This window comes from Tyto alba, unplaced genomic scaffold, assembly GCF_018691265.1.
Source record: "Tyto alba isolate M040663 unplaced genomic scaffold, T.alba_DEE_v4.0 Super-Scaffold_44, whole genome shotgun sequence".
Lineage (NCBI taxonomy): Eukaryota > Metazoa > Chordata > Aves > Strigiformes > Tytonidae > Tyto > Tyto alba.
In genome coordinates, this window is record NW_024881320.1 from 5,838,297 (window position 1) to 5,860,301 (window position 22,005).

At 35.1% G+C, this 22,005-nt stretch overlaps 1 protein-coding gene across 1 annotated transcript in view; it reads right to left on the reverse strand.

Annotated features, from left to right (window-relative positions):
- The window catches only part of SLC15A4 (solute carrier family 15 member 4), a 30,042-nt gene that overhangs the window by 1,679 nt on the left and 6,358 nt on the right, over positions 1-22,005 (reverse strand). The window contains exons 2-7 of the mRNA XM_033008165.2: positions 19,205-19,500; positions 18,183-18,351; positions 17,078-17,155; positions 12,405-12,573; positions 7,961-8,116; positions 2,989-3,147 (exon numbers count right to left, since the gene is read on the reverse strand). Of these exons, the coding sequence (XP_032864056.2) occupies positions 2,989-3,147; positions 7,961-8,116; positions 12,405-12,573; positions 17,078-17,155; positions 18,183-18,351; positions 19,205-19,500 (1,027 nt within the window). The remainder of the gene's footprint in view (positions 1-2,988; positions 3,148-7,960; positions 8,117-12,404; positions 12,574-17,077; positions 17,156-18,182; positions 18,352-19,204; positions 19,501-22,005) is intronic.

Genomic DNA, 22,005 nt, shown 5'->3' on the forward strand with positions numbered 1-22,005 from the left:
AAGTTCTTCCTACTACTGTAAGAACTTTGTGCAAACAAAAACTACATACATCTAGCAGTGGGCATACTTCGTGATAGTCAAAACAATTTTAAAAGGCTCATAGGCTAATAATCTTCCTTTCTTCCCCCTTCATCCCTCTTTTTTTTTAAAGTCTGGGTTTTTTATGCTGCAAACTTGCAATGCTCTGTAACTTCAGATCAAACAGCTAAAAACCTCAATGTATATTTTCATATACTATTTACTTTCTTTGTCATTTAAGTAATAGAGATCACTTACCGATTTTTGAGGAGACAACTAATTTTAAAAGCAAAAAAATGAAACATCCCTGTGTTGTGGCCACTAAATGGACTTGAAAAAGACATTTCTGAATGGTTTACAGTCCAGGGTTTCATTTGCAGAAATAGCTCCCAATGAAATGCATTATTCAAAATGGAAGCAGAGCTATACTCAAACAGACTTAAGGCTTTTACCATCTTCACTAGACATGGTTTTAAGGAGCCTGGAGAATACAGTGCAGTGATAAGGCTTTAGTCAATGAAGAAAAAAAAAAAAAAAAAGTCTGTTTTACAGCTTAGCTGAAAGAGGTAAAAGTATGATCTTTTCTGTACTATATGTACTAGAGAGTCTTCTCCAGCAGCCTCGCTTAATCCTAAATGGTCTTTCTGCATCTGGAGGCCTGTACCTCACTTCTCTACCAAGTCAAAGAAAAAGTTTGGCAACTGTAGATATAAAGAAAGCAATTACTGAGATTTTCTCTGACCCTTCTTTTATAACAAAGTTTAGAATTCATGAAACCATACGTGGTTTCTTTTTGGTTCAATTCACCTTTGACGCTCCCTCAAAGTTGTTATAAGTGATTTGTACCACATTAAATAATGTTAAATTAAGAAAGCTCATTGCTAAAACATTATTCCTCTATCAAGAAATGTGGACTAACTACTGCTGTACTTCCAAGAACAACATATTGTGGCTCATTTCCAACATGCCACATGAGCCACAGCCAGTTGGACCATTATGATTATCAAAAAGGTTAGAGAGAGTAAAAATAGTGAAGTATACATCAATTCTAACAAGCTGTTCATGCAGCATGCCTATAAATGTTCAAACTACTTTAATTACTGAAACTTAAGATTCAATTAAATGAACTTATAATAAAATGCAATGAAATTAAACAGAGTCTTTCCCTGACATTTAAAATACAATATACATGTGAATCTCCATTTCAGGAGCAGATGTGTTTAAAGAGTAGTAATTATCCTTTATGAGATGGGATATTAAACCCATGAAATCTCAGTTTTTGTCAGAGAAATAATAGCCATTTCAATGGCAGCAACCAACATTGAAGTGCCAGCAGAGAGTGAACTTTCTCAGTAGATTTTGGAGGCCTTCAGTCACCTCAAATGGTATCATGAGTTAGCATAAATAGCAGAAGCTCAGTGCATGTGCTTATAGTTATTATACAGCATCTAATGAAAAATTCAGAAGTCATTAATTCATAAAGACTCCTCCTTACCGTTCCTACCATAGAAGACCTAAGTAAATTTTAGATGTGAATTTGATAACTTTCAATAATGCTATACCAAATGAAAATTGAGTTATAAACAGTTCCTGAGATAAACAATTAGAACAGTAGATACTAGGGATGCTACAAATCAAAATCACACACTAAGCACTTCAACCTTGAGCCAGATATATAGCTGCTTGATTGTATATCGAGTCTTTGGACTAAGAAAGTTAGAAATATCCAGTTCTGACAGCTGTCCAAAGGACAATCCACTGATCTGAGGAGCTTATTCAAAACAGATGACTAATGAGTCATGAAAGGTAAACATCTTCCAGTTCTAGACAACTCTGGATATATTTAGCACGACCTAAATGTTTTACAGAGAGAATATTAGGCACTATCTTCTCTTGGGCCACTTCAGAAAACAAAGGCAAGAGACTAAAAAAGCAGCATCAAATACCATGTATATTAACTTGTATGAAATTATTATCCTCCTTTTGAGCTCTTATCAACTGAATCGTCTTTATATAGAATTGCAGAAAAGATGCTCTTCTAATTTTGAAATTGACTGGGTAAAAAAAGACTCAATGTGCTTACATTTTCATTTGCTGAGGACACTGCCATAAAGTGCAGGCTACCTGTCATCTTTGGTTTATAAGCTGTTCTTTAAAAAACTGCAAAAGATGACGACTTGTGGCATATGTACTGTTTCAGACAACATTACTTTTTGGTAGCATGCAAATCAAGTTTAAATAGCAAATTCTCTCATACCAAATTTAAAGTAAGTTTAGGCTGCACTTTTAAGCCATATATACACAGTAAGTCTAGCATACGTTTTAAGAACTTTTCACGCTCCTTCTGTTGGAACTAATTAGCTCATTGATGATGGTATGATTTTCTGAAATTCCCAAGGTGCCACCTACTGGTGCCAATAATTATTTTTAACTTCAACTGGCAATACAAAGCAGATGATATGTTGGACTTTTTAAAGTATAAATAACTAGCAGAAAGAAGTGCAGAATTAACTCATGTTACTTCCAATAAAGTGTCTTGAGACTACGAAGCTGAGAGAGAGATGGGTACATTTTACTCCCCATAACTGCAGAAAGTAATTTCATTACTTTATACCAAATATATTCTTCCACACATAATTTAAACTTTTTTTACTAAAATACAGAAACTTTTAAGTAATTTCTAGTGCTGAAATGCAGTAACAGCTGAGCAGGTAATTGATTTACAGAGGCAAAATACTACATGTATGTTTCCCATGCTTTCATGAGGACAATGTAGCATTTTGCACACTCACATTACTTTATAGTTAAATGCAAAATGCAACTTTGTTAAAGATAAAACAGTAGACAAATTTATATTTTTAAAATAGTAACTGTGCTAAGACTCACTCAACAGTTCCACATGTTTGATGCATAACTCCTTCTGAAAGAAGCCTTCTTCTTTATAGGCTGAATACACTGAAAATAACTTACCAAAATCTGTGTGATTACTCATCCAGCCGATTTCTTTAGTAGACACCAGTGCCAACAATCCAGAGCCGACAAATGATCCAATCCCCGAAAAGAAAAAAAACAGCCCCATAATAGCACTCTGCATAGATTTGGGAGCAGCTGAATATGCAAATTCTAGACCTGTATTAAAAGATTTTTAAAAAAGCTATTGTAAGATCTAAGAAACAATAGTAATTCGCTCTAGTTTAGAGTTACAGAGTTACAGATGTATACTACTTCTGGTATTTTAAAGACCTAAAACTAGCCTTGGATTTCAGGAGACAGGGGATTGAAATGGTGAATCCCCATCAGTTCCCAGTTTCTCCAATTGCTTTATGAAACCTGCTAAATCCCTGCTAAAGGTTATCAGTATATCAACCCATTAAAGGGACAACATTTGAGACATGCACTTTGATCTAATTAATGTACATGTGTAAAATCAAGAAGTCTTCTGAGGCAGCATATTAATTTTTCTGTCTAAAATTATCCTCAAAGAAATAGATTTAACTAACCTGGCGAGTTCCACATTCCCCATTTCATTTGTTTCTGTATTGCCTATCTGCTGTGCAGTGTTTACAAAGCACATGGCATTCCCTGCTGAGAACAAAGTACTCAGGAACTGAAGGTCACTCTTGCATTGCCCATGAACATTTATTTCTCACAGACTCAGTGTCTGTATCTCTGAATGTGCAGACAGATAAATTAATTGTAGCTGGAAAGGTAGTAATTAGTTTTAATTTAATTTTGATCTAGAATTCTCTGAGCTCATTGCTTGCTAACCTTTTCTTTTTAACACTTGTAGAAATAGGACTTCAAATTTAAACTATCCTTACTGAAACTTCAACCAGTAAAGCCAAGAAAAACATAACTAGTGACATCAATTTGAAAATCTGTGCTACTGAATTTGAGTACCGACAGAACACACTGGGTTAGGCTCTGCCTTGCAAAGACTAATGCCCATGATTAACTCTACTTTCCAGAATAATACTCCTGTCAAAAAGCAAGTGGGATTATTCACAAAAGACAGTCAAATACATTCTTTGCAGAGCTTCTTCTCCGACAGGTGAAATGCTTGTTTCAAAACAGACTGATTCATACTGAAAATTAATGCTACCTCATCTAACATTTTTCTTGGCAAAGAGCATTGTAGACCTGAAAATGGCACAAATCTTATGTCTTGCATAATAAAGCTATGCTTTATTGACACCATTACTGGTATTTGACTTTTGCTACTCCAGACAGAGTTTAATAGAAATACACTGGCGTTTGTTTTCAAGAAAAGCCTTACCACTTCAAGCCAGAGAGGTCAATTTGCCTGTTGTGAGCAAGGAACTTTGTTTTTGTAAAAGAAACAGAACTCTCTGTTCTCACTGATCTAACAGCGTTCTGCACTATCACCTGAGAAATTTCTGATAACCAACACACCGCTGCTCTCTTCCTTTGTGAAACATGTTAGAGTGGGCCAACAGCAACCTGTCTATGATTCTAGAAGGGAACTGAAACATTCTTCGTGCAGCTCAGCTGTGTGGGTTCCTGTAAATTCAAACCATAACAAGAGAACTGCTACAGAGATGGGGAAACATCTGCAGTGGGGAAGGGGGGGATGACAATAGTATATTTATTTTGAGAAATGAAAGCTCTCAATTTTTTTTCCTATGCTTTGCCACCAATATAACAATTCTGATTTTTCAAGGAGTATTTATCTGGCCAATATCACTTAAAGGGAAAAAAAAAAAAAAAGTAGACTACTCTTAGGATACAGTAGCTCATTTTTTAACACCTCTTGTTAAGCTATCATAGTTGCCACAAGCCTCCAGAGTATCAGTCACATTTTGGTCACTAGTCTTTTGTACACTGTGTACAAGTTAAGATCAAGTATATCGCATGAAAGGATCTGGGGCATTTGACTCCTTGTTGATTTTACAGCTATACTGGATGTGTTACTGCTGGAAAAAGATCTTAAGACTCAAAACGAAAAATCAAAATGGGTGTAACACTGCACTTTTTGCAACAAAATAAGGCATGTTTCTAAACTTGAATAATGTTTCCAGGAACCCTAATATTTAATCTGGCATACAGAATATAAAATCTTTTCTTTGCCTTCAGAGATATTTTTGCCTGCTGGCAGCCATTGATAACGATTTCACGCTACCTCAAACAAGCAGTTTTGAAATTAAACCCTCTAGTTGGTGTTGTCATGCGAGATTACGATTCCCAGTTAAATAAGGGTGCTTTAAGAGGATTGACAGAATAATACAAAAGATTAATGCAATGTGTGCCATCTTTTTAAAGGTACCTCAAGTGTATCTAATGTGGCTTAATAAGAATATGCTTAGTTTTACAGTAAACAAAAAACCAAACCTATGTTTCTGCTCTTATGATATTTAGTCCCTTTTTGATCACAATAAACTTTTCCAAACCAGTATAGTTTTGTAACCATTAATACTCTGCTTATTGTAAAGCTGAATTTCATAGCACAATAGATGTCTTTATCTACTTTTAATATCAAATTGGTAAAGTATACTCTATAAAGTCTTGAGAGGCCTTCTTAAAGATACTAAGGATTCAGTTTAGATAACTATCAGAAGGCAGGAAAAAAGCTTTGTAAAACAAATCAGATGAAAGTGTAATACACAAAGCAATTAAGATCTGCATAGAATTTATGGTTCAAAGAAAGGGAAGCATTTGCATTTTTCCTAACACTGACCAACAATTTTTGAAGTTGTTGGTACAGACCCAGCAAATACAGAGCAGCAGAGTATTCACATAAGATTTGTGCTAGCTGTGAAGACTTTACTTCTCATAAAGAAGGACACCAAAGCAGTTGTAAAAAAAAAAAGCAAATTAATTCAAGGGCTTGCCCACACATCACTAGGGAGTGGAAACCACATGAGGAACCAGATATGGGATCCTTATCAGATATCAGACAATGACCTCAGACCTTCAGCCCTCTGACACTTACAGATTCACCTACAACACTGACTGCTGCAGTACAAAAAGTGAAGGACTGTGATTTCAGCTGGTGCAATCCAGTAGGACCTCGTGTCCAAATCTTGTGTTTACTGTCACAAGAGTTTGTGCTAGGTACTGGCTTCCAGGCATATACCATGTTCATGCAGAGATCTAACTGTCAGAGGACCCTGCATTCACACTGCAAACAGGACACTGCCAACAACAGCCTGGTGTGAGACACCAGTGTACCCTCCACCAGGAAGGAAAGAGTACACTAGTGGTACATTTGAATGCATACCACAAAACTACAAATACACACAAAACAAAGCCCTATCTACAAAGAATTCCTCCAACATACTAAAAAACTATGGTAGAGATAAATACATGATGGATATATCTAATTCTTCCAGTCATGTGAAATCCCAGGACACAGCCGGAAGCAAAGCTTAGAGCAAATGAGCAGACAGGAAAAAAACAAGACCCACATTTTCTTCTACTTGCCAAGCAATCCAACCACTTTGTTTTATTTCCTAACAACTGTGATGACAGTAGAACACATGTAATCAGAAACTCAATGAAGTTCTCTGTTCCACTAAGAGGGGAACAAATGGGCCATGTGACAGCTGGGGCTACCACCAGCAAGATCTTAGCGAATTGGAGAATCTCATTTTAACCCACGGTGCTTGCCCAGCATGAGGAATGAAAGTAACCTCCTACAGTGGAAATGAAACCGGGTAATTCATAGGGAATCGAAGAAAAAGAGCTATATGTAATGTCAGTTTGAATGGATGATCCTCAAAGTTCAATATTCTGAAACAGTATTTCAACACATTAATAAGTAAATATAGTTAAGCAAATACTAAATGATTTTTAAATCAAGTCACTAGAGGCATTTCAATATATTACATCAGGTAGCTCTGCAATTTTATTTAAATAGTATCAGAATAGCTACTTCTGCAATCTTGAAAGATTTCTGTTACTGCTAACTAAGCACTGCTCCCAAGCGCTAGACATGTAAACACTGTGGTAAGAGATTCACAATAGCATTTCACTTGTTTAATCACAGTAAAGCAGGGTTAGGCATACCACAGCGACAACGGATAAGTTGCCTGTGCTTTCCTTTGCTAATGAGCCCTGCGTGTATATGAAGCAGACCAGAAAATAAGATTTTATAGTCCTATTCACCCTCTCCTCCCTTTCAGCTTAAAAATCAATATGATCACACAGCTGTCCACTACATCACACAGAACAGTATTAAGAAATTCAAGATCTCTTGCATTTGTTCAAGAAAGGCAAGATTTGAACAGCATTTCAGTTTGACTAGTACCACACTGAAGTACCAAAACAACTATAGAAAAACTGATCTATAAATAAAGCAGATAAAACTGTACAAAGAAAAGCTACTTCATTATTAATATTCACAAAGAAATAGTTCAGATTGAGTGTCACATAACTTTTTTTACTTCAGAGATGTAAAAATTCAAGTCACATGAATTTAAACTGGTGATAAATCTTTCTAAAGATAGTTTATTTCTTCCTTTTTCCCTCAGAAAGGTTTTTCCATTTACTATTTGATTTTCTAAACTGTGAGCACGGTTTTTAAGCCCCAAAAAATTACAAAGCACAAATTTTAATTGTAACACAGAGTAAGATTCAGAGGAAAAAATACTGCATTAAAGCTATTCTTTAAAATACAGTATTGAAAGAGTATATTGTTTTCCATTAAGGCTTGCAAATATCCAGTGCTAACTGGATGACACACAAATTTTTTAAGTGTTGCTCTGCTTGAAATTCAGTCTTGAAAACATTCTTACATAGCCAATTTTCAAATGTGAAAGACAATTGTGTGTGTTGCCACTTATATAAAGCTACATTGTAGGATACTGTATTTGGGAACATTACAGCTTATTTATAATGATTTGAGAAGTAAATATTTATTTTCTAAGAATCCATCATTTATGCTAGACATGAAAGCAGATTTAAAACATACAAAGACTCTTACCTGCTATACTTGCAAATATTTCACTGAATCCAATCAGCACATATTGAGGAATCTGCCACCATATTAACAAATCTGCAGCATGGTATGTAACATTTCCAATTGTCTGATTAATCATTTTAACTTTGACAATTTTCAGTCTGTTGCTTTCCAGAATTCCTATATGGAGGTGGGGGAGAAAAAAGATTGACCTAAGATTGTTTCTTCATATTAAGAATTAAATTAGGAATCAGTCCTGCATTGCAATTAGAAATTGTAAGACAGGAATTTGCACTTCCTTATTGCCTAACGTAAATCATTTCAGACTACTTTTGATATTGTCATTTCAAGACATAGAGTTCTTCTGCCATAGAATTAGTGATTATATTTTTATTCAGTAGCAATAATTATACACATACTTAACCATTTTCCAGATGGGTTAGCTGAGAGCTTTCTCATATAAACTATGTTGTTTTTTTTTAAAGACAATTTCATTTTCACAAACTACTTTGCAGTGTTGAACCACTGCATCTGCCACCATGGTATTAATAAATTAGAAACCATTTTGCTTATCGAAATGGCTACACTAGTCCTGTAGAACTATGAAAACCCTCTATGAATACGATCATGACATTTATATGACACTTATCATCCCAAGAGATCCAAAAGCTCATTAGAGCTTGATTTACAAGCAATACATTGCATAGAAAGTACTTCATGAAGAATGAAAAATAGACATGAAAGTGTAAAATATAACCATTTTTAGCTTGCTCAACACAACAGTTTAGAGTAGAAAGTGAATATCAAATAACACTGTAGAGTTTTTGTTGAAGTTGCCCACATTAACGGATTTGCCTCATTGTTACAGAAATGCACAGAATAGCTAATACTTAATATAACTCCCTCCTTCACCCAGAAAGGACCTCTATAAAATAACTCAATATCCTTGGAAATAAGGTGGATTAATTCATCACCGATTCAGAGAAGCAAGACGGAGTCAATGACACTACTTCCTATAATATGTGTTAGACACACATGGACTCATTTAATGCCTGGCAGTTTTGGTCTTTTTGTACTTATTCAGCCAAGATCTGACCTAATCCTGGGGCACAAAATATCACTCCTGTTACAAAAAAAAAAAAAAAAAAAAAAAAAAAAAAAAAAAATTGTACAAGGCTTAGATGACAGACATGATGATTCATGGATATCATACCATATACAAATGATTATATCTGCTTCCTCACTTCTAGCTTTTTCTTTCTTAGAAGCAGCCAAAAGATGACACAGACATTTAATATGATGTTGGCTGAAGCTATTGACAGACTTTTCATATAAACAAGCACAAGCAACTTCTAATGTACGATAACCTGTTTCCCTGTTTCTTCCCAAATCTGTGACATATAAACCTCTGGGGGGCCAATCAGATCACCATCTCTCTCCTAAGAGACCATGTTCCCAGGGAAATGACTGATGTTTGCCCAAACCACCTCATACCATGACATGCAGTTTCTTATTAGTCCTGGGTCATGGCAAGAGACCCAAGCTGGGAAGAAAGCATGAGGAAATCTCCCTGTAGTCCCTACATATAATATGTAGGTGAGGGCATAACTAAACAAGAAGTTCTAGAAATCACATGCTTAAGGATAACGTATTTCCTCATTGTAGGGAGTTAAGAGCAATAGCTCTGAAAACCAGACTGAGGGAGCACATGCTAACAAGTGACTTACAAAGTACTTTGAAAAGGATGGAAAGCTGCATTTGTATAATCCATGTTTATTCATTCATAGCAGTTCAGAATCTATCAAGTATGAAATCTCACAACAGCTCTACTGTCTAATCTTTTGAGACACAAGAGTTGTGAAGGGAAAACAGATTAGAATTGCTCAAGTTTGTTTACATACTACCCTGAGGCCACAAAATGTTTTTTAGAGTGTTTTGCTTAATAACATCTGTTTTTGAGGTAAAGACTGTTCTGAACTTAGTACCAGGCCACCACATTTTCTCTACCTTCCTCACTTCTTTCTAGGTGACCACTTATCCATCTTATTTTTAAGTATCTTTCTTTAGCTCTTCAGCCACCTCAGTGCCCTCTGAAAAGCTGATGTAATTAAAATAAAGCTGGATTTCTTGATGTTTTCATTTTACTATAGCTGACAAACATTTTAGTGGAACTTAATTAAAATGTAAACAAAGCAGTACAGTCAGCTAAGAACTCAGATATGGTTTCATTCATATAAATTCAACACAAAATTACTGCACTCAAAATATCCAGTGATCCTTACTGCATTTGATACTCTTCACAACATAAGCAGATTTAGGGAGCAGTTAGCCACAGAGGAGCATAACTACAATATGTGAAACTTTGTCAGAAATTTATCTCCAAAACCGAGTACTTCAGAATCTAGAATCCATTGATTCTTTCTTGGACTTTGATAGACAAACTTCAAGTTTAATCTTACAGTTTTAGTAGTTAAAAGAATCTTAAGTTTTTGCTATAATTGTTTAAACTCTATAAATGAAGTACATTTTCCAGTTGAATAACCTTAAATACTTCTGCTCAGAATTTATGACAAAATGCATGAAGCACAGCAGATGTTCATTAAATCTAATCAGTTGTATTCTCACACAGTTTATAAGGTACTTAAAATAATCTAAACAACCTAAAAGGCAGCCTAAGTACTGTCCACAACCAATGCCAGCTACAGAAGTAAGTTAAAATGGAAATATGGCACAAGCAAATCATTAAGATATTTCCAAGATTGCAAGTTAAGATATTAACATCTTCATACATTTAAGATTTTAATCATTATCTCCCTTTAAGGCAGAACTGGTTGTAAGTAATGTTTTATTTTAAGAATATTAAAATATGGCTTCTATAAATATCATTTAATGAGAAAATAAAAATTTTATGAAACATATAAACCAACAGCAGCTTTCTACCCTGTTAGAAATAAAGAGTTTCCTGTGCCCTAAATCTGTCGCAACTGAAGCTCTTAAATTCATGTTATGATGAAGGGATGTTAAGGTACTAACAAAAGGCTAAACTTTCCAACCAGACTGCAGGTAACCACCGAAAGAATTCACCTTCTCAGTTTCTACTGTGAAAGTGGAAATCACACCAACAAAAACATGCATTACATTTGTAGGTGAATACAAAACAATAAGGCATTTGAAATTTTTAAGGATTCTGTTCTAGAACTCGTTACCCAACTCAGCTATCATAGCTCAATATGCTTTTTTTTCCCCAGTACTAATAAAGACAGATATTGCTGGTTTTGAGTTCACTTACATGGGAGCCAGCAGGTTCTATTTAAAGAGCTGACATTTAACTGTTTTACATCATCTTCTTTTGCTGGTAGTAGTGTCCTAAGTAACGTCGAATAAGAGAAACATTCCTATTTTAAGTTTAAATGACTTTAAGAACTTTACTTGCTCACATACAAAGTGACCTTGGCCTAATAAGGTAATTATCTCTCTCATTGAGAAAAATCTTAATAGCCGTATAAAGTGTCTCTCTCTCTACAATATAAGAGATTACAAGTGCTGAAATTAATTTATTTAATGCTATAATGCTTTATCAATATGTTCATTACAGTGATACTAGGTGAAGGCTATAGGTTCTATGAAGCATTGCTCAGAGATGTTCAGTTCCACATCAGCAGTGCTTAACAACTTTAAATCATCTCAAAAGCAGCTGATTTATGGTTTGGCCAGAGTTGCCATCTTTCTCCTTTCTTGCTACAGCTAAGCTATTTTACACTACAGTAATTCCCAAACATTAAAGAATTTAAAAGTAGGGGAGAAAAAAAACAAAGTGGGAAGAAACTCTAGTTCAGCCATAACCTAATTTTATTATTTCAGATAAAAGGAAAGGATTTTAGGTAAAATTTCATTTTTTCAATAATTGAAATTCAGACTGTATGTAGGAACATACTTACTTCTGAACTAATTTGGTTTTCAGGATAAATTTTCAACTTCACGCTAAATTGTTAATAAACCAGACAACATGGACCTCCGCAATACCATATAGTTTATTTTAAGAGGACTAACAGCCTTGTATCCAAACTCTGGACACTTTGCTCAGGCAACCCAAACACTGATCATGAAGAAGGCATTTGTTGCAAAAATACAGTCAGAAAACAAATCGTTCTCTACCAAGCACACTAGAAAGTAACATTGTATGTGAAAACCTTAATTAACAAGTTGTTTTCAAAAGGTATATTGGAAGTCTATTTCAGGCAGGAAAAATGGTCCAATTTTATTGCAAAGGTTCAAGACAGTTTAGTATGTTTTTGGAGAAAATCTCTTTCATTGTGGGAAATGCATTCATGCAGTTGCATTCTAACTATCCCATGAAAGAGACTTCTGAATAATCTTGAATTAAAGATTCACGAAGGTTTTTTAAAAATGCTGTTGCAAGTAGCTGAATAAGTAACTATGTAAGTAGATGTCAAAGTTGTTTTCTTACCTGCAGCAAATGCAGAACACATTACAAAGAACATTCCAACTGCAATCCTCTTCAGCGAGGACGGTAGCAAGCCATTCCTCTTTAAAATGGGGTCCACCAATTTATCTTTTAAGGGTATTAGGATCAGAATAAGCACTGCATCAAACATAGTCAACCAGGCTGCTGGAAACTGAAAGGACAGATGACTTAAGTTAGCAATTTCTTACTTAATGGTGGACTTTTACTATTATTTTACAAAGGAAAAAATATTTTTGATGGAACACTGAGATGCAAAATCAACCACTGATAGACACTGTGAAATGAAAAATAAATGTGTATAAAAGCTGAGGAAAACATTCACCTATTTAGGTTTTCATTTAATTTGGCAGTTTATAATTCTGTTAGCTCAGAAGCACAAATGATTCCTCATCATAGTTGCTCCAACAGTATTTCATATTCTCACTTTCAAGATGCACCTCCAGCTGTGCTGAGGTGGGTGTCAGGGTTTTTTTGGGGGAGTGGGGGGTGTCACATCTTTCCACTGGGACTGAACAACATCAAGTGTTCAGAGCAGAAAGATTCTTTTAACAAAAATTAATAATATTGCACATGGTTCCAAGGAAAATGAGGAATAAGAAAATTACTGGGCAGATGAAGAGAGTAAAAAAAAAAAAAAAAAAAAATGTAGAACTCGGCAAGGATGTTTTACAAAGGATTATTTCTAAAATTTCTAAGTTTCAGAGGGCTCATATTTTAGGTCATTATTCTGAATTAATTTTTGTTAAAACAAAAGTTAACTACCTAACTAAAACTATATGAATTTTGCAAGATGAGATGGCCCTTAGCATTATTGCAACATCTGACCTTTTCTGCACACATCCTGAAATATGATTAATGGAAAAAAAATCACTAGCCTTTCTGCCATTAAGATTTTTTTAGTCATAGAACACCTGTTTGAGAAATGGTTGATTGAGCCACTCAAATCTAGTAAATAAAATTGTGCAGATTATTTAAATGAATACAGCCCAAGATACTTTTTAAAAAGCATTCAAAGTCAATATTAATAGCACACAAGTCAGGAAGTGATTTAATGCAATTAAATAGTCCCTACTATTTTGCTTCCAGTGATACACTCTGATCTTAACTCTGGAATTAAACCTTTTTTCTACTTCAGTCTTGAAAATAATAACCAGGTCCTGTAGATCTTCTATTATTAGTCTTAGAACTTTCAGAAATATGCCACAGAATGGTAGAAACAGAGTTTTATTGATGTAATACAAAATTCAATTAACATTAAATTACACTTGTCAGATGAACAAAGAGTACAGTGTAATACATGCATCCTTCCTCATTTGCCAGATTCAGTAATTGACGATAAGATTCCTGTCTGCATGAATGAGACAATTTCTACCAAGCTTAATAATATTTAGCATCTGTTCTGAGCTAACAAACCAAGACAATACAGGAAGATTTATAAAAATATTCTGGTTTGGGGATATTTTTTAAAATTGCATTTAGAACAGTGTGACACTGTACTATGCATGGCAATGCTTGACCTTTGTGTTTCTGATGCAGATTCAGTTTTTGATACTAAACTTTCTCTGTGTGTGGAAACTCAAGGTTAGAATAGATTAATATTTTTCTAGAGATGGGGCCTGTGACAATCTGTAGCTACAGCGAAAGTAACAGAGGACAACCAGATTCCCTTAAGGCTACAAATCTCAACCACTGCAAGTGTCTCAAGAACCCGAGCCCTCAGTGTCTAAGACAGTGTGGGCATGGATCTCTCGTTGCAGATGAGAGCCCTGTTTTACTGATCCTTGTAATCACTCCAGTATGGCTGAGATGATGACACACTGCAAAAACAAGAGTTAGCAAAACATGAACCTTCAGTTCTCCACAATCTAAGCAGGAGTTGGCACTTTCACAGGAGTTTGCACCAAGAGCACCAAGTCTTTGACTTATATCAAGCCGTGTCCATAGTCAGTTTTGTCAAAATCGCATGTGTATATTGCACTCTGCATGCACATCTGTTGTAACAACAGTTATTAACAATACTATTGCTTTCTTGGTCTGCATTACAGTTGTCATGGCAGTTCTCCAAAGAACACAGGCAAATGCTTTCTGGTTCATAGTTAGCCAACCTCAGTAAGTTATGATGATGAAGGTAGAACTGAATTCATCCTAAACTCTCCTTAATGTTTCCCAGGCATTCCAAGGACACGGATTTGAAAACAGAATAATAAGCTGGTTTGGCTATATAAAAATATTCAGCAGTTTGATATATAAGGTTATATACATTGTTTAGAAATCTTCACATACTTTGAAAAATGCACAGTGAATTCTGTTGAGTTAGTCAAATTCCTGCTTATTTTGAAATATTTAGCAAAACTTTAAAACCTTCCCTCCGTCTCCCATTCACCCTTTAGTTTGCTTCAAATATCACAGCAGCATTAACTTGTATAACAGTTTGTACAAAGACTGATTTTTGTAATTAAAGTCAAGGATGTAGGAATTTTTTGTCATTGCTGAATCTGATAAGAAAGAAGAGAAATACTAAATGCCTCTGGCACTGCTGTATTTCATACAATCAATCACTTTTTTTCTTTTTTTGTTTAAAATGTATGCTTTTCCATTTTCTACTCTATCAGGAGCCTGCCAATTAAAAGGGCATACACATATTTCATTCTTTTAATATCAGGAGGAAATATGTCTTTATTAGCATTGGGCAGAGGTGCCTAAAAGAGCTTAAGGAAAACCTAGTTCTGATAAGGTACAATGCTGCTCACATAAAATGTTGTATTACTGCTCCTTTTCTTAATTACCTCAAATCACTTTCATTTGGAGAAACCAAACTAGTCAGAATCACTTTCAAAGATACTACCTACATAATGTAGGTTGCAGGTCAGAATCCTTCAGGTAAAGAACATACCAAGGAAGATAGCAAAAATTAAATTATTTTATTTATGGTGTTAATGCTGTTAGATCACAGCAAAATATTTAAAAATAAAACAACACAACTGGTGCACTGCAGAAAAAGGAGCCAGTCACTGTTATGCAAGATAGAAAATTGTTATTTAGAAGTATCAGGAAAGACTAGAATCTGTTCCATTATCCTTACCTCACATTCTGCATACAAACAGGTAAGTAACTTTTAAAGACACACTTTTAAGTTAGAAAAAGTGGCTACATGACATGAGTGGTAATTTAAAATTTTTTCAGCAAAAACAATGAAAGCCATTATTTTTTCGAACTAGCTTAATTAAATATAACACTGTATTTACAACTTGAAAGCAATTCTAACACTCAAAAAGGCAGTGAGGAAAGCTCAGACTGATAACCAAAGCTCCATGTTTATTTCTATACAATATTCAGACTGACAATGGGATCCTGAAGTCCTGTGTGCACTTTGTTAGAAGAAAGAAAATCTACTTCTCTAGTTCAACAATGACAATGTTCTAACAAGACAGTCACATGGTTTATAATAACAGAAAAAAACCCTGAGTAATAAAGAAATGTGAAAAGTTCAATGAAAAGAGAAAAATGTGTTACATATCAAAATGTAAATGTACTAACCTGTATTAAAGTAGAATTAAATATATGCTAAAAAAACCCCACCTTGGATATAGTCCACAATTAAAACTGGTGCAACTGAAACCTCAGACTAATCAGAATTTTTAAGTAAGAAAATACCTTATTTTAAAATGAACATGCAACTCAAACACCACAGAACTAAAGCCTGAAGTGAAAGTGGCAGTAGCTTTCCATGCCCAAAACCTATGCAAAAAAAATACACAGAGATTTCGGTTGAGGAAATTTGCTTTAGATTCTTTTGTTGATGGCATGCACATAACTGAAAAAGTCTCAGACTACCTCTTTAGTGTTTTTAACTGTAAAAGCAGCTAGCATTTGGTAGAAGTCTGTCTTAGCTAGTACCACTAACTTCTATTAATCCTTCAGCTGTGATTCAGAAGTAGCTCAGTTTTCGTGCAAGTTCAAAGAAAAATTAAGTACAAGCATTTTTAATTTTTGATCTGTACAAAAAAGGCTGATGCCATTATGTCTTATTATTATTAATCTTAAACACAAGAATATTAGTTTTAAAAGAACATTTGGTAAGCCTATAAATAACTTACATTCATACCTTTTGGTTTTGCTTTGCAGTACTGTTTCTGCAATCATGTGATGCCAGCCTTTCTTGAAAAATACTGATTGAACAACTTCCTTCAATATGCTAAACTGATTCCAGGTAAAGTGAATATTGATTGAACAGTATAAAGTTACAGATGTATCCCAGATTCCAAGTCTGCAAATACTAATGTTTCAGTTAAGTGTAGATATTCCTGATGAGTTTGTAGGAATGCTTCTGTACTACTTACAACTTTGAAAACTTAGGGCATATAGATTCATAAGCTTTCTCCAAAAATAATACTTTGTCCACTGATGGATAGACACTCTTAATTAAAGCAGTGAAAGTTATCTGAATACATTCAAAACAGGATGCTGTGAACTCTATATACCAGTAGGTATGCCAAAATCTCTGTATTGTGTGTCATGCTTCTAAATGCCCAATGCCTGTGGCCATTGATTGCCCTTAGTCACTACCTTAACTTCCTGGAATTTCTCTACAATACTTACCTATTTTGCATTTCAACTGAAGAAAACATACTTTTCACTTGTTTTGCCCTGCTTACCGTATGAATAGAGTTGGTATCATTTGAAATTTCAGGAATTTTCAGATGAAGACTTTGCAATACGTATGTTGTCTGCATCTAGCATTAGGAAAAATCAGTTGAGATTACCTGTACAAGGAGTACTGACAGCAAGATAGTTTTACATTTTTAATAATTAACAAATATTATAGCAGAAGTAAAGTGGTTATATAGTAAAACAAAAAGAATTATTATTGGAACATTTTAAGATTTTTTTTAACCTTTACATTTATTTTTACTAAAAGCACAAAGAATCATTGATGTGACTTTAAACACAATTTCTGCATATCTTTCCCCCCCCAAACCTATCTGCTATCTTAATTCATCTCACTAAGACATAAGAGTCAGAAAGGAATTAATAAAAATGAAGTCTAGACCACTTACCCAGAGCACAATAATTAAGGCATGTCAATTTGTACAACTTTTAATTTTAACTATCATTTTAATGATTTTATATTCTTTTTTATTATTAATTCAAAATATTATTTGAGACTATTCTTAGTAGACATTTTTCATCTCTCAACTTTAGGGTAAGTTTCACATTCATGAAAGAGCTCCCAGAAAAATGTGAAATTAGATACTGGTAAGCTAATACAGCTTTCCACAACAATTTTACCAATCAAATACAAAAATTCAGAGGAAGCTACCGTGACACAGTATTACTTTTGCTAACATAATATTATTAAAATGATTCCTGAGATGCAATCCCAGTTCTGTGAAAGACAAGTAGCTAACATTACTGAATACATGGGTATTAAAAAAGTCAAAACTGTCAATACCAGCATTCTGAAAAGTTCTCTTCAATATTCATCTTCTTTAGAGTCACAGCTACTGAACACTAACTGTAAGTAAACCTTATAGAACAGTTTCCCCACCAAAAGCTTTTGTGTGTTTCCTCCAGGTAACTGCTCTGGGGGATAATTTTCAGACAGGGGTTAGATTTATAACACAGACTCAGAACTGCAACTTAATGCTAGTGCCCGGAGACCTTTCAAATGCAACTGAGAGAAGAAGTTATGGCCCTTAAATTAGGAATTATGGGTTTTAGACAAGTAAAATAAAAATGTAACCATTTGGAACTACTTACTTGAAAATACACTGTCCAGTAAGGTATTAAAGCCAAAAAGACAGGGATAATCTTGACAAGAGCTTTCACATCTTCTACTTTATCTTCTCTGAATGGGCCCCCACGAGACAGCTTGGCTATCTCAAACAGGCTTTGTTTGCGAGGTTGCTGAAGCACTCCCTGGTCTTCGCTTTTGAACAGAATTTGAAAGATTTAGTTAAACAACAACAAGAACTGACGCAACTGGCAATCTTGTAACACTTCATTATAGAAAGCTCATGTGTTTCCAAAATAAGTTACTGGTGTAAATTACCAGAAAACAACTAGGCCAGAATGGATCATCAAGTGAAAGCACAAACTGAAAACTTCCATTATAAAGGTGTCCTTATTTCCCATCCTCCCCCCACCAGGCATACATAACTGGCACTGCAGTACACAGAACTTAAGAAGCAGTATCACAAAATACAGGTTATTCTAATTCTTTGGATTGTTTTCCAATCTGAATACATGAAAGCCCGTTGCAGAGGAGGCACCTGACATCTTTTATCATCAGTGACTAAATTCAGCCACCAGTATTCCATGGGCATCTCTTAAGAGTGGAGTAACCATTTGGAAAGCAAAAAGCCAGTACACATTTTGGCTGCCCACCAAGACACTTAGAACATTAAATGCAGATGGTAGTGTTTTTCAAATCAGAGTGCATCCCATAAACTTATCTAAGCAGAGAAGAGACTTAACTAATGCTTAAAAGCAGCATACTCAGGTTACATTACACTTTCGGAAACTCTGAACTGGCAAGACAGCATTACATTGAAAACAGCAGACTTGATCTTGCAGCATGGAGTTCCAGAAATTTCAACGTGCACCACTCTTTCATCCCAGAACTCCCAGAAAATATCTTCAGGACTACAATTTCTAGTTCCAGTTCTCAATGCAGAACTGCATACTCTAGTGTATTCTCTAGTGTGACTTACTGCCAGCTAGTTTGAACTAACTAGTTTGAATTCACTGAATTCAGACTATCAAAAGAGCTCATTACATACCTGTTAGTTGAATGTTCCACATGTCTCTTTCTTGAGCAACAAGAATATGCGAGAATTTTAAACATGTCTGTGAAGGCACTACCATCAGGCGGTTTTGTGATGAAGAAGCTCTGACCGCATAAAAAAACCATGAATGAAATCCCAATGCAAACTGTTGGGATACTATATCCAATAACAAAGCTCACATTCTGTTGAATGTATGCAATGCCTCCCAGAGAGAGAATAGCTCCCAAATTAATGCTCCAATAAAACCAATTAAAAAACCTTCTTGTAGCTTCTGGACCCCGATCTTTGACCTGGAAAAGATTAAAAACAAGTCATTCAATTTCTGAAGAAAATGAAGCATGTTTATTAGAATTCAATCAAGTTCAATGCACTGAAGAGTTTAGGTTTAATTTAGTCATACTGTTATGATTTAAGTGTTTTGGGCTTAGCATGGTATTTGATGAAATGACACCTTACTGAGCCTACTTCATTACATCAGTGATCTTCTAGAAGTTCAGCATAAGGATAAAAAAGCCATACAATAGTAAACTACATAGCTTCCCCATAGAGTCCATTACCATTTCTACTGCACTGTCTCTCATTTCGTCATTTCTCTAGACAAAGCTCACTCAGATTAACACCCTATAGTTCACAGAGATTTAAATAACTGTTTTTTTAGTTAAAAAAAAAAAAAAGTTAAGCTACCTAAAAGTTCATGTATTAATAGTATTGAAACAATTGCTTCTTCCAACTGTATACACATAACCATTAACCATATTCCATTTTCTAAGCCTCAAATGACTACTTGGTAATTAAACCACAAATTTAAATTTTAACACAGTCCTAATGCCTCTCATCAGAACATAAACTGAAGAATTGCTATTCTGACCTTTAAAAAAAAAAAAAAAAAAAAAATTTGGGTTTCCTGAGGTGTCACAAGGCCCCAGTAAACATTTAACCCTCTGTTAAGTCAGCACTGTTCATAGGGCTATTTTTCTGCTTGGAGCTCTCAATGTTTCTGCAGTGAGAGTAAAGACATCCCTGGTTTATAGAATTATCCTGTATAGTTTTCACCATCACTCTTTATTCTGTATTGCCTACCATAAGTCACCCCATGTTTTGTAATTAAGTTGCAGGAACCCAGCATCACTCATAAGATGTGATGTAAGAGAAATTATGCAAATTAAATTTGAAATACATTAAAAAGATCAACTAGTCTGTAGAAGAATTCATAATACCCTATTTGTCACTGTTTTATGACTGAAAGGACATTAACAGTGACTAGCAAGTCAGTACCATGCACCAGTCTTGCTGAGTCAGTTGATTTTGATTTCCAATTTCCCTTCTTCATTTGCCAGATCTTCAAAAGATCCATGTTTAGTTCGCAATATGAGAAGCAAGCTATGTCTTGAAGTAAGTTTTTAATGTTGTCAGTTCTGATTTACAGCTTCATGTTTCTCAGTGATGCACAAACCCATCTGTATCATTTAACCAAGCCTAACAAAAGAAATATGAAGGCGTCTATTCTTATGCATAGTTAACAGAGTTGTTAGGGATTCAGGTAGGTCTGTTAGCATACCAAATACAATGCTGGAGCCTAAACCTAAGAAATTCTCCTTTTCCAATTTCAACTTGGTACTTATTTCCTAATTTTAACAGTCATCACCTGCAATAGTGTATCAAGCTAGGAATTCCTTCTAAACCCCAAATGGCAGCAGGATATTAGCAAACAATTACATCGTAAACACAGTGCTCCAACTTATGTAAAGAATCAGCAATCTACTTTATGAGGTTTCCATTTCTTCACCATGAAGTCTCAGTTCTCATATAATTTCTGCAGGGAAAATGACTTCCCATCCTCCCTCTTACAAATGACCTCGCTCATGTCTATGCAAGCAAAGCTGGGAGATGAAAGCAGGCTTTGATACAGATGAAAACAGGGCAAGCACAACATGATGCTCCTAGCAAGTATTACCCCAGCATTGAACCATTAGCTCCTGAGAAACTTCCGGAATCAAGGATTCTACTTACTTACAAAATGCAGCAGCTCCCCCTTCCATGAACCTGTCCAGCCTGTCTCTGAACCCATGTCAGCTTTTATAATCCCTAATAACCTATGGCAAAGAGCTCCCCAGCTAATTACACTGGGGGAAGAACCACCTCCATTTGTCTGTTTTGAACCTGCCCTGTACTAGCCTCACTCGTTTTACCTAGTTCCAGGAAACAACAGAAGACAGCTGAGCTTTATCCCATTCCTGGTCCGTTTCTGTCTCTCTCCCCCTAACTATTATTTCCACAAACCGCTGTCACATTCCAGCTGCTGTTTCAGAGATAGGAAGTTGTAGACTGTTTCATGATTTCTTGCACAGGAATTACCGACCATGTCTGTGACCCTTCCCACTCCATTTCCAGTATCCTTTTTGAAACAGAGTGACAAAAAAGGAATGCAATGCTCAAAGGACAGACACAACAGAGACTTACAATGAAAAGAATCTATTTTCTGCTTCCTCAGCAAAGTATATAATCACACTAAAAATCACATCACAGCCACATCTCAAATGCCACTATGGCATTTTACTGACAAACATTAACAACTTAATAAAAATCACACTGAACTTAGCCGGTGGAATACCTTGTCAAAATGGAAAGAGTATGAAGATGTCTTACCAAAACCAGAAAACACGTTAGTTAAAAGGCAGTCCTTTGTAGTTCCTTTCAAACATTACACCAGTTGCCCAAAATATTAGCTATATCATATTTACAGTAGACTACTCAAAGTTTCCCCCTGCTGGCTATTACTTGAGCTGTGTGGAGGC